This window comes from Vigna radiata, chromosome 7, assembly GCF_000741045.1.
Source record: "Vigna radiata var. radiata cultivar VC1973A chromosome 7, Vradiata_ver6, whole genome shotgun sequence".
Taxonomy (NCBI): Eukaryota; Viridiplantae; Streptophyta; class Magnoliopsida; order Fabales; family Fabaceae; genus Vigna; species Vigna radiata.
Genome location: NC_028357.1, coordinates 44924629 through 44938291, shown reverse-complemented (window position 1 = coordinate 44938291; position 13663 = coordinate 44924629). Strand labels below are relative to the sequence as shown.

General features: G+C 32.9%; 1 protein-coding gene across 2 annotated transcripts; it reads right to left on the bottom strand.

Moving 5' to 3' along the window:
- Positions 1 to 1246: 1246 nt before the first annotated feature.
- On the bottom strand, positions 1247 to 11493 carry LOC106769165 (bifunctional dethiobiotin synthetase/7,8-diamino-pelargonic acid aminotransferase, mitochondrial). 2 transcript variants are annotated; one of them, XM_014654667.2, is made up of 14 exons: positions 10666 to 11493; positions 9412 to 9582; positions 8297 to 8558; positions 7797 to 7877; positions 7144 to 7264; positions 6343 to 6491; positions 5345 to 5439; positions 4684 to 4799; positions 4464 to 4601; positions 3942 to 4075; positions 3708 to 3839; positions 3278 to 3412; positions 2481 to 2593; positions 1247 to 1933 (listed from the first exon to the last, which is right to left on the bottom strand). In XM_014654667.2, the coding sequence occupies exons 1-14, from the start codon at positions 11298 to 11300 to the stop codon at positions 1753 to 1755; spliced, it is 2463 nt and encodes an 820-aa protein (XP_014510153.1). In that variant the 5' UTR covers positions 11301 to 11493; the 3' UTR covers positions 1247 to 1752. The 2 variants fall into 2 exon arrangements, with proteins under 2 accessions (XP_014510153.1, XP_014510154.1); XM_014654668.2 differs by having other exon boundaries at positions 1248 to 1933; positions 7797 to 7871; positions 10666 to 11492.
- Positions 11494 to 13663: the final 2170 nt, after the last annotated feature.

Sequence of the window (13663 nt, the reverse complement as noted above, 5' to 3'; positions counted from 1 at the left end):
AATCCTTCTAGAAAATATCTAAATTTATGGCACGTTTGACATATTTTCACTAACTTCATTTGTTTTGGAATAAAAGTGTTTATAAAATAGTTTATACATTTTATAAAAAAAGGAAAAAAAATTAATTAAAGAAGTCAACGTAAATTTAGAAATATATATATATAACTGTTAAAATCTTCTCAACAAAGTTGTAAAAATCATTATTATTTAAATAATTTAATTGTCACAATTATCCGAAACTCATCTCTTAAGTTGCCTTTCAACTTTATAAATTATAGGAATAAAAATTAGTCCATAAATATCATGTGTGTGTGTATAAAATTACATATTTTTAAGTCAAAAGATATATTTATCAATGAAAAAAATATAAGAGGTGGAAATAAATTTGACTAAAAGTACTAGTTTCATTATCTAAATTATAATGTTACTAGTTAGTGTGCTCAAGATAGTGATTAAAAAAATGATTCGAAAGCCTTTATATGGTATTTTAATGAAAGCTTTTTAATTCGTGTCAGATTAAAACTTTGACTTTTTGTTATTGAAACTGAAACGATAAACACGCGGCTGGCGGGGAGCACAAGAGAATATGGATTTTTTGCACTGTAAGGATACAATAATTTAATAATTCATTAACACGCTGATAGTGTCACCACCAGCAAAGGATTCGGTTATACAGATAAATTGAGAGACTTTGGTTTTGCAATTAATGAATCCTTATTAATAAATTTCAAATCCTAAATTGAGAGGTGAGAAACAAGATTAGTCAACATATTTAGGTTTATTGCAATTAAAAAGGAAATGATAAGAAAAGTGAGCTGGCCAGTTTGAAAGCTGTTGACTGGAAGTCAATGTGAGTTTGCCAACTCCAGCAAGATTGTGAAACCTATTTCAATAAGTAAACAATTAATTCCCATGTTGTTCCTATTTTCGATATACTATTGGATGCTTATTTGCTTTTCTAAAAAGGTAATTTTATTAAATAATTAGATGTTACTTGAATAATTTTTCATGAATACTTGTAGACAAACATAACAACAAACAAAAAATCAAGTTTCTCTTTTAATCTAAAATCAATTGTTAAAAACTTCGTAAAATAAAATCATCTATCTGCTCTAAAAATGAATATCAATTGAGAGGTAAACTACACATCACACATGATGTTTAGAATATAATGTCAAAAAAAAATAAAACTCCATCAATTTATTGATGCTCTAATTATAAGGATCTGGGCCTATATTGACATCAGTTTTGGAAAATAGTCCCCCTGATTACGAAATTTGAAAACCGTCATTATTACTTTTGCTGGTAATAATTATCCGATGATAAAACACGGTGCGAAAATCTATTTGGGATGGAAACTATCTTATCATTAGACGCGTCATGGTTATTCTTGCAAACAAAAAGATACCTACTTATATTTCTTTAGTCCAAAATAATACCAGAAAGTATTTATTTGTTTTGAAAGAAAAAATCTGGAATTGAGGAACCTTTTCAATTCAGATCTCCCCATGACTGACCTTAACCATTTTATTCATAAGGTCGTAGAAATAAGAGGGGAGTTGATAAGAAGATGGTATTTTTGTATTCATAAATAAAATACAACTGAAAATTGAAAAACGAAGCCAATTGCAACTCTTACCCCGTCTCTGCTTGTGTTAGTGTTCGTTAACTTCCCCGTCCCCAAACAGGAATAAACTTACCTAAACTTCGTAGCAGGAAGCTTAGACTTGTCCGTTTGGCAACTCATTATCCTCAATTCTTATATCCGTCAAATTCGTCAAGCTGCCGGTGAAGTTTGGCCAGCAATTGATTGCAAACTTCTGGAGATGTGCAGGGTCCACACAAGAGATAAATGACGTTACCGAGAGGCCTCATGTATATACCATCTTCCCTAAGCTTCTCAAGTAATGGTCTTGCATATAACGATCCATACCTGTGTAAAACTTTATTTAGAAGAAAACCTCGTGAAGAATCAAATGCACGTTGTTTCCTTCTCTCTAATTAGGTAAGTGCTCAAAATTAATGATTTATTTGTATATTTTACGAATAAAAAGTTACAAGTTTTCGTAACAAAACAATAACTTGAAAATAAGAAACTACAGGTAACAGAAGGATGGATGACCAATTACTATAAACACAATGGACTGTAGTTCACAGCCCACGTTAAGTCTGCCATATCTTAGCACCAAGACATTTTGACTATCTATACACGTTAAAATCAAACCCATTTTTTTTGTGAACTTCTTTTTGCCTCCTGTAATAATATTTTGGGGCAAGTCAATGTCATAGCTACCAAAACTACAGTGGTAGAAAAGCAGAATCTACACTTTCAGATACCACTTGCAACTTCATCCGAAACATACCAACTTTTGTATGACACATATATGATGCTCATTAAGCTTTTCGAACAAAGGAATTCTAGAACATGAGGTGCACAAAAATATTAAAAAGGGGAAAGGATGAAGTTGAAAAATTTATACCCGGCACTGGTGCCTTCTGCTTTTAATTCCAAAGCACACAATGTTCCCAAAGTCACTACTCTTTGAATTGCAGGGTGTGATGAAATCCGGCGAACCATTTTATCATCCCATAACTGCAAATGCACAATAAATGTTTGATCAAATGAACATTAAACATTAATCTATAATGAACAATAGCTTTATTAAGGAAGCCGGTAGCCATGAAGAATTTAATATGATAACTTCCAACGTTAATTTGGCCAAGTCCCATAATTATTGCAAAAACCAAGTCAAATGTCCATTGAAACTAAAATATGAAAACTAATAAAACTTAAAAAACTGGTGAGCAGACCAAGGCTCTAAGTCCGGTCCTGGCCATTTTTGGAGGACAATGGCAGGGTGATACAAGAAGGACGGCTCGGCTGTTTTGTCACTCCTAATTACGATTAGCATGTCTTTTTCATTTAAATGCTGGATTGTTTCAATTTATTTTGTTTACTTATATGTTCCTCCAGTCTTGATAAGATTAGCATATCACTCGTTTATTTGTTTTCTCGATTCTATAATTAACAAAAACATGGACGCACTCACACAAATGCAGAAATACATGATAGACAATAATAACAAGTCAACAACATATCCTTGTTTTCTTTAGATCACAAGAAATGCATTAGGAATACGATTTGTGTATTTCGCTCACAGACATATACCCTTGAAAATATTACAATTAAATATACGTTTTTTTTTTCGTTTTTTTATTACGTGGAGCAAGAAGCAAATATAATAAGTTCTGGGGGGAAAAATCAAAGTAATCATACCTCCCTTAGTAATCTTCCTTCACAAGTGATATTGGGGTTGGAACAAGGGTCTTTAAACCATTGGATTGACTTAACAGCAGCAGCGCAGCCCATAGCATGTGCAGAGTAAGAATGTCCATGCAAAAGGGCCTTGAGCTAACCAAAGCAAGAGTAAAATTGTATTATGTCATCAAAATACTATCCATGAACTTTGGTTCGTAAGAACACAATACCAGTAGGACAAAAAATTATGGGCAGACTAATAGGAACTAGGCATTTTATTAGAAAGAGTAAGGGACTTCCCACTAGTGCCTAGCTTATAAAACTTGTAAGTAATATCAATATGATAATCAATCCATTCCATCCGTACTAAAACCAAATAAAACAGCAATTTCAGATTGCTAGTCTACCCAACCCATAAAAGAAAGTCTTCCAAAAAAACTGACAATACCTTTGAGTCTCCAATAAATGAATCAAAAACAGCATTTGTTGCCAAGGTGACAGCCAATGGTATAATTCCGCCAGTCAACAGCTTCCCAAAGCAGGCTATATCTGGTACACAATGGATTAGCTCCGCTGCAGTCTGAGGGAAAAAATATAAACTGCTAATCAAACAAGTGAACTAATGAAGAATATGAAATACAATTTTGAAAATAAGAGAATAGCATTCATTGAGAGGAATCACCTCCACTCCCAAACGCCAAAAACCAGTAAAAACCTCATCAAAGATCACTGGAATTTTTCTACTCCGACACTCATTAACAAGCACACGCTGAAAAAGTGGATCAACCATGTGCATTCCACCAGCGCCTTGTATAACTAAATAACAGTTCAGGCCCCAGATTAGATGATCAATATTAAAAAAAGGTTAAAATAAGTTAAATTAAAATTTCTAGAGGGCCACAAACAATTTTAGAAAGATATAGGAACCTAGAAAAATAAGCTTTTGTGTGAAAGACCAAGAACCACTAAAATGCAGTATTTCATTCACACTGCACATAGGTAATTGTCCTACTGTGGGCATAATTTAGATATACAGTTTGATGTATTATCATCTTGAAGTGTCTAAAGTAAGAAATTTTTTTCTTCTAAATATCATTTACCGGACAAATATATGATCAACATAATTACTTTATTGGGTACAGGAGAAGGTAGTAAAAATAAAATGGAACTATAATCTGCTAAAGAAAAATCTCAGATATCTTGCCTGGTTCTATTATCAAGGCTCCAACATTTTTTGACCCTTTAAATCGAGATAATACTTCTGATATATAAGATGAATAAATTGTAGCAAGCTCGGACTTATCCCTGCCCTTGTGAAATACTTCATCGCGTGAGGAGAAGGCTGTCAAAGGACCAACAAGTAAAACAATTATATTCTAAACAGTGACCAATAAAAGAATTGAAGTTGGAAATTTTGAACTTACCGATACTTTCACCTTTCAAACTCTCCCAATTATACCCTTCAGGTATGGAAATATTCCATGTATTGTTGTGCATAAACACAGAAGGAGGATCCAGAAAAAGACCTCTTCCAGTGTACCTGTGAAACTGAATTCAAACTTAGACGGGTGTCATGAGTATTTATATAGGTTAGTAAACTAATATCAATTCCCAGACAGTAATATGGAAAATAGGCTCCAAAAAACAAAGACGAACAACATCAAGCTATTAAACTATCAAAACACACGAACAAAATAGAACATTGCTTCTTACAATAACAAAAGTATACTATGCATGAAGAATATGTTTTTTAAAATAAAATAAAACTACTAATCTGACTTATGCTGAACAGAAACTCACAAACCAAAACTGTTTTGTCTATTCTTTGTCTATCTTCCAACACCTTTTTGTTATAATGTTTTACATGGAGAGATTATAACCTCTCGTGTCGGCTAAATCCCAATTCAAATCTTACCAATTGAATGGGAGCACTTTTAGAACATATCTATGGCGTATTACTTTGATTGCAATATATTGCTAAACTACATTATTCAAAAAATTAAACAAGTCACCAAAATTCTTTTGGGAAGTCCCACATAACAGATTCAATTTCATAAGTATGCACTAGAGGGAAATTTCTATAACCATGGTTGCTGAAGGAAGCCTGTATAAGAAGATGGTGCCTGTGCTTCCATGGCACCCAGTGTATCACCATGGTAAGATCTCTGAAGTGCAAGGACCTGAAATAATGAAATCCACAAGTATTAAGTTACATGTAAATTTCAAAAGAAGAAATGCAATTAAATAAAAAGGATTAAATATTTTAAATGTCTGAAGAAAGTAAAAATACACAAAAACTACATGAAAAATAAAGTTTAAATTCTATCAAGTGACATTGCGGGATTGGTTAAGGAATCAAAAGTGGAAAATTATTCATGGAAAGTGTTACTAGCATGACTTTCTATTTGTTTAATTCCTTAACCAATGCCTTTAGGATGTTTGTTAGCAGAACCCTGTTACAGAAAACGAATTCTAAGATTTATAGTTTAGGAATAAATAACCACTTGACTAATTAATAACGTAGGAAAAGTGGTGAAAAATAACTTAATCAACAACTTGAACAGTTAGCTGTTCCTGAAATACAAATGTTCTTTTTGCATCTTCCATAAAATAATAATAAAGAAAATCAATGCATATTATCCTCGTCCAAAAAGGAAACACATAAAACAAGATTTTGAAAACACAGAGGGAATGCGGTAAAATTTTGAAAACAAGACTTTTTACTCAAAGTACTTATAGAAAAATGCATAATAAAAATTGCTAGGTATGTTGCATATCCTAGCTGTATTGTCCAAACTTTTGACACTTCGTGCATACAATACAAAATATTCAATAAAAATTGAAACAGTCCTGACAACATTGTGGTTTTTGCTTTCTAACAGTTGGTTTGCTTTCCCCAAGAATAAAAAAAATTTGACTGATATTAATTGCCAATATGCCCCCACCCACTCCAGCCTTTCTACTTTGAACAGCAAATTATAGCATTAGTTTTACAGAATTCATTCTTCATAAGTCAAAATTGAACATTATACACAAAGAGAAAAAGAATATCACAGATTGATTAAAAGGACTTGGGTGCTAACCATTAGCTCAGTGGGCCTTTCATTTGTGGTATCCTCATGACAATCCACAATAAGCCCATGATCAACAGAAAATTTACGAAATGCCATCTTGAGAGCTATTTCAATTGCTGTAGATCCATTGTCCGAAAAATATGCTCGTGAAGCCCAGCCTGCACGACAAATGAGTCAGCAACTGTACAGAGAACTGAAAGCTGCTTATCAGTGGATAACAATGATCATTGGCAAACATTTCTAAATATCAGTGTTATCAAACTGAAACGTATATTTTTAACTAAAGTATCAAATAGCACTATTAGAATTCAGATATGTTAAATACAATACTACAAATAGCCCGTAGGCAATTTTTATTAGTTTTTATCAGAATTTAGGCTTAAGTCCTAACTCAATCCAATAAAACTAACTTTTAAATAAAGAATTGCTCAAGCCTTATAAGGCTAACATTGGTCAAATCTAGACTCTAGTCAATGTGAGATCCTAACATGACCACTCACCCAGAACAGAACTGGACATTTCAAGTGTGGATAAATACAAGCAGTCCAATAACAATACCCCTTCACGGCTAGTAGTATTCATCTAGAGCATAAACAAAACAAATATAGGTTTCCCAATAACAAATAGACTTTGATACTATATTAGAGTTTGGGATNAGGGTTTAATTTAACCACATAAAACCAGATTTTAAAATGAGGCCAACTCTGGCCTTATAAGAACTGCATTGATCATATTTCTTGTCGATGTAGAATTTCGATAGTTTAATACACANGTGCATATAATGNGAAATTAATAAAAGGACATACTAACCTTTCCCCACGCCTTGAAGCAAGAGCTCAGCACAATTTAAGACTGGCTCATGAACATTCTCAGGGAACATTACATGCCCAAATCTAGCAGCAGTATACCCCATTTCCCTAGCAAGCTCAGCCTGAAATCACCTAAATGGAAAGATGGCATTAAAGCAAAACTAGGTATGATAGCTTGAAGGGGCGTCCAAGTTTAAATATGCCAAACACGATTGGTATCAAATAACAATATGCTAAATTGTATAGTAGCTCCATGTCATGAAGATTCATTAAACCTAAAAGTTATTCAAGTCTGCTTTTTATTTGGGTTTCGAATTGACTATGCAAAGTCCAGAGCCTTGAGGAATTAGAATTCCAAAACATTGAGATAACATTTTTTCATAAGCATACATATTCAACAGTAAAAGACAGGAAGAACAGTGTCAGAGGCAGAATTGTTTTAGAAGGGTGACCAATAGGGTGNNAAAAAGTACTTTTACATACAAAATTTAAGAAAAAGAATTAAAACTTTTGTGGCTGACCATGGCATCCCCAGTCGCCCGGCTGGGAAGAATAGGATATGTAAGTAAATGTAGTGNTGTCCCTGGGATATGCATTTGATTATTACTAGTTTGATTAACAGAATTAATAACTTAAAAAAGTTATGAGAATGACCTGCATTATAGCATCAGGTCCTTGAGTCCACCAACTAGCACATGCATCAAATTGTGGTGCTATGACTTCTGTCTTCTGAACCTTGCAAAAAAATAATGTGATGTCAAATCTAGGTATCATCAATATGAAAAAAAAAAAAGTAGTCCCAAAAAATTATTCCAAAATAAGCACTAAGGTTGTTTGGATAAGTTTTTCTAAAAACACTTATAAGAGAAGAAAAAAAAAATGAAATAAGTTTTTCTATAAGCTAAAATAAGCTTATGCATCACAAGTTAATTTGTTTTCCACATGTATAAGCTAATTTTAGTTTATATAAACTTAGTTCACGTTTCCTTCTTATATTTTTTTTCTTACAATTATTCATGAAGAAGTTTATCCAAACAGATCTAGATGCAGTAAGTTAAGCTCAACACAGTGCATCAACCCACTAAAGTTTGTATTGCAAAACTTAACAAATCAAAAAATTAATAATATAAATAAAGATTTTCACAGAAACAAACCTTGAAGATAGAAAAGTTCTCACCACAGCGTGAATCAATTACTGTGACCCCTCCATCAGGAACAAGTTGGTGTTGAGTGAAAGGCCACCAGATGATATCCATTGCTTCTTTTGGCATGTCTTGAAGCTTTTTAATTCTCTCAAAATAAGCTGATAGCATTATTTCCTTAAGATTACTAAATATATGATGAGAATTTTCAAACCATTCAATCAAGTCATTTGATAGATCTCTTGGAATGGGTGGTAGCACTAGGACAGGGACCCTGAATGAAGAAGACAACAGTTGTATATAAGCAGATAGAGCAACAATAATACCGCAACATGGCAGAAAAATCAATAAAAAAAAATAACTGATTAAGTTAAATAGTAAATGCAACTATCAAGGACTATGCAAATAAAATTTAGATGGTGGGCTGGCCTTTCTATAAAGCTCAATATAGAATTCCAGTTTCAAACCCATATTTGGCGACCTATTGGCAGAATGATTCTGTATTAGAACTCGAGAGCCTCAACCCAACATTGGGGCAGGTGATAGGTTGTTACTTTTGTAAAGAATATTATTCTGAAATATAACTGAATATTGATTTTACCAAATTATGACCACCATCATTATTCAAGAAACACATGCAGTTTAAGTTAATTCTTCTGAAAATACATTCTAATGTTCTACCCATTGGTAAAGTTGTGTAAATTGTCCAAACAATATTTTAGTGGTGCTCGTTTAATACCTACCACAAATGAGCTAAAGTTAAATATAGAAGGCTGAAACCATTCAGCATGCTTGAGGCCATTAATGCATTCACCAAAAAACCCTAACCATTTTCTTGTTTAACCAACTAAATTACATCCATTTCCTTTCTTGTAGAGACTGATTTGTTTAACTAATTTCCAATACATTGCTTTACCTTTGTTGAAGACTAGTCTGCTCAATAAGAAATTAATGCTTAAAAAAATGTTTTTAAAAATCGAGATTGAGTGCTCACTGCTCAGTGCTTAACCTTCTCAATCTAAATTTTTCAGTTTTGCAAAAACAAGCTGGGAAAGATGAAGAGCACAAAATTCTCTGATTTTCGAGTTACAATAGAAAGGGAATGTAATTAAAATGATCAGGCTTACTTGTTTCGCATATAAGACATCAGTGGACCCTCATTTAGAAGACCGTGATCTTCAAAAGCAACAGCAACAACATCATAACCTCGAAGAGTCAAGCTTTCATAAGCTGAGATTGTTGCAGAAATACCTCCAAGTCGCCCATCACCAACAAGAACTGCAGGAATACGGAATGGCCTGACAGGAAATGAAAGAACAAACATATTTAACCAAAAGATAAATAAGAACGGTATACACACACACAGACACATATATCTAACCTAACAATGCATACAACATATTTACTTCCATTTGCCTAAATAATTAAGCTTTAAAAGTTATCCATAGAATTCGTGTGACTAAGCTCCTACAAAGAGTAGTAGCAAGGATCAAACAGTGCATGAATTGTTATTAAAATTAAATGCGACCTTAAACTGCAATTGTAATTACCAAACCTAACAGAATCTGAGCCACTTGGATACACATCTACTCATATAAATTAGAATACAAAACTTGGATGACAAGACTCCCATTTTCTCTAGTCTCAGAGTCCAAAACTATCCATAGCTTTTTTTTTCTCTTTGAAATAGTATTTCCACACTATCTCCACAAGTAACTAAAAGAATCTCTCTCAACCATCTCGAGCTAATATCTTTTTATTTTTGTTTATTATATACTAAATCATCTTAACAATCCAGTTATTATATACTAAACCACCTTTTATCTTTACTTCTAAAACAGTTTTTCTTAGAAAGTGCACTTTAAATCTAATATAACCTAACCTTACAAAAACAATTTAAAGTCCTCTTTCTAAAATGATATTTCAACGTATCAAAACCTATTTTGGAGAAATTTGTTGTATCTATCCAGTGATCCACTATTGGGACCCTTCTATTCCCACACTAGATGTCTTCTATGTGAGGGACTATGTTGGACCTCACATTGACTAGAGATATACCGAAACTATATAGATGGTGTAAATCTCACCTTATTAAACTAATATTATGAAATTGAGTTAGGCTTAAAATTCACTTTCTAAGGTTTATTAGGCCTCCACCACACACTTCCTACAAATATTTAGTTTTAACCATCTAAAATTTGATTAACAGTTATCACTGTACACTGAGTGTATAACCATTAAACTCTTCAAAATATTTATTAATTATGAATTTTATTTATATAAACGTGTGCAATAATCAACCTGCTAAAGCACTGGTGGTAAATAAAATTTACCCTGAAAATTGAATCCGCACAGGACTTTCTCAAGATTAAACCACGCACCTATACAAGTCACATTGAAGCGTCCCAGAAGGACCTGGACTGGCAACTCCACCAGCTGTCTCCACCACGCACAGAACATCCGATCTCTCCCTACCAGCCCCGCGTTCCACTACCTCCTCGAAACACTCGCCCAGAGTTTCCAACACAACCGAGTCTTTTACAGCTAAACCCTCCCTCTCCGCGGCCAAGTGTGGCGACACGGCCTCTTCCCACGCGTACAGAGTCTTGCAATGCAGCTCCGAGGGGCCACGTCCTTCCTCTCCGACGAGCGGATTTGTCTCCAGTACGGCGGGGGAGACGTTGAGAACACGGTGCGAGGCGGAGAGATGGACGCTAGGGTTGCAAAGGAGGGAGAGTTGGCGGAGCTTGTTGAGGACGAAGCGGGAGTCTGAGTCGGCGGGGAAGCCGGTTTGGAGGGGCTTGAGGTAATGGAATTGGAAGGAAGTGTTAGCGGAGGAGAGGAGGGAAGCGGCAGCGATGCCAGCGGAGACTAGGGTTTTGCCGACGCCGGTATTGGAGCCCCAAATGAGGTATATCGGGTGGGATAGAGGGAGGGAGGGAGGACGCGAGGGGGAGGTGGAGAGTTTGCGACGGTGAAAGCGGCGGTAGAGGAGGCCGGGGGGGAAACGGAACATGGCGTTTGGAGAGTGGAGACTGAATGGTAAGAGGGTCACTGTCAGAGTAGCGAAGTGGGAAGGAGGGAAGAAAAGGAGGGAAATGAAGATGAGTCACTGTTTGAACAAGTTGAAATGTCAACAAAAACTAACTACTCCTAACAAACCGTTAAATTTGGGTTTGTAAGCATTCGTTGGGTCCATTCTTGACTAGTCCATGAAAGAAACTACTCTATACTATACACTGAATCATTTTTATCTAATTTCGGTTGGGAGCAAGCAGAAAAACAGGTGTTATAAAATAGAAAGGTAAACTACAACAAACATTAATAAAAGCCTAAAAAGTTTTGGGTTTAAGTAGTGATAATATCTCAATTAGTCAAGATATTTCAAATTACTTTTTCTTTATTTTTCTAATTTTTAATTTTTAAAAATTTAATACAATTTGATCTTTTACATCAAAATTGTATCATGGGAGACAGGTCTCATTTTGTTTTTTTAGCTTTTATTTCATTTTTAAAAAGATTACCCATATATTGGTTATGTGACGATATAATAATAATAATACGTGTAATGATTATATTTATTTCTAAATTAAAGTTAAATATAATTTTTATATAAATACCATAAGAAACTAGCCAGTAGAATAATTCGATAATATAGCTATATTTTATAAACGTATTTCATCATTAAAACATTTATTATTTTTGCAAAACTTTTTTTCTACACTTTCTCTTTCTTCTTTTTAAATTTTTGAACTCCTGAGTTATCTCTTTGATGATCAAAAGATGCATAGATAATCATGACAATAAGGTCTATAATTTTATCTCATCAGATTCTCTAAAAGAGTATATTAGTTTCTACTATTTTCTTTGGTCAATTTTGTTTTCCTTGCATGTTAGCTCTCTTTGTCTTACATGTGAAGTCTGAGTCTTCTGTAAGACTGTCAGATGATCAGCGGTTATAACAGTATATCTTGATCATGCTTTTGTGAGTTGTAGGTGCAAATAAAAATCTTTGAGTTGTGGAATCGTCTTAGTTCTTGTATAGCAGATGATTGTTGTGTGATGTTTACATGCTACTTATTAGTGTTGGTAATGTATGAGAATTGATATTGAATTGAATGTTTAATGTCATTGTTTTGAAGTGTAAATGATATAAATTGTCTTAGTATTGGGAAGTAGACAGGGGACTAAGTCATTGATTGGTTTTTGTTTTAAAATGGGGTTTTATAGGCAAGAAGTTGAGTCAATGGTCAAATAGAAGAAACTGAATTTTTGGATATAGTTATTTTAAACTTTTTTAGGCCTCAAGTTAAACAAAATCTAAAGTGAAATTAGTCAATGATTGATAGATCGAGTTTTATGTTGTTTTTTTTTTGTTCATTTTAAGAGGTTGTAACTGGTGAAAATCTAAAATAAAGGATTTGTGATGAAAATGAAGGTTTGGTGTCTATTTCAGTTAAAAGTCATCTTTTTATGAATTTTTTCCAGAATAATTGATTATCAGGTATGATAATCGATTGTGTCAAAAAAACTAAAAAATTATTGGGAATCCTGTATGCAGGTTTGCTTTCTTTTGTTTTCTTGTTTTCTGTTTCTCATGGATGGAACATCAATGAAATTTTATGAGTTTTTATGCATGAAATTATGTATTCTTCCATGTATGGTTTGAGAAGGAATTTCAACGAGAAAAATCTTAATGGTTGTTTTAAGTAATACATGTATTATTGTAGGAGTTCAGTTTTTGGAGTTATCTTGATACTTTAATGGTGGTCCATTCTCAAGTAAAGAGGGGGTCATGTGATGAGAGTAGTAGGTAGAGTCATCAAAATGGGTCACAACCCGCGAGCCAACCTGGCTTACCACGAGTTCAGGCTGGGTTGGGTTTGAAAAAAATAATTTTTCTTATGAATGATCACGTTATTAACACTTATTTTAGTAATTTTAAATTACTAAAATGAGTTTTAAATTAGTAAAACGGATGTTACAAATACTATATTAATATTATTATTAAGATGAAAATATACTTCTAAACCAAGGCTCATTATTTTATTAAAATGCAATTAATAAATTTATATTTGATTTTTCTTTGTCTCGTGCAATTTTATAAAGTTAAAAATATTTTTAAGAAGATCAAATTTTTTTAAATTTATATTTTACAATAAACGTTATTTAAATTTAATTTTAAAATTTTAAATTTATTTGTATTAATATTTTATTATATCATATTTCAATATTACTTTTTATTTAAATTTAAAATAATTATATATCAATTTGTAGAAAGATCTATTAATAACATATAATAATTTTTATATAAATGTTAGAATTGATTTAAAAATAATTTTAAAAATATTAAATAAAAATGTCAAATTTAATAAAAAA

Coding starts and splice junctions, on each gene's coding strand:
- LOC106769165 (XM_014654667.2), bottom strand. CDS start 11,300: ATGTTCCGTTTCCCCCCCGGCCTCCTCTACCGCCGCTTTCACCGTCGC. Junction 8,559..9,411: donor ATGTCTTATATGCGAAACAA/GTAAGCCTGATC, acceptor TTCTTCATTCAG/GGTCCCTGTCCTAGTGCTAC. Junction 3,413..3,707: donor CATTTATTGGAGACTCAAAG/GTATTGTCAGTT, acceptor TGCTTTGGTTAG/CTCAAGGCCCTTTTGCATGG.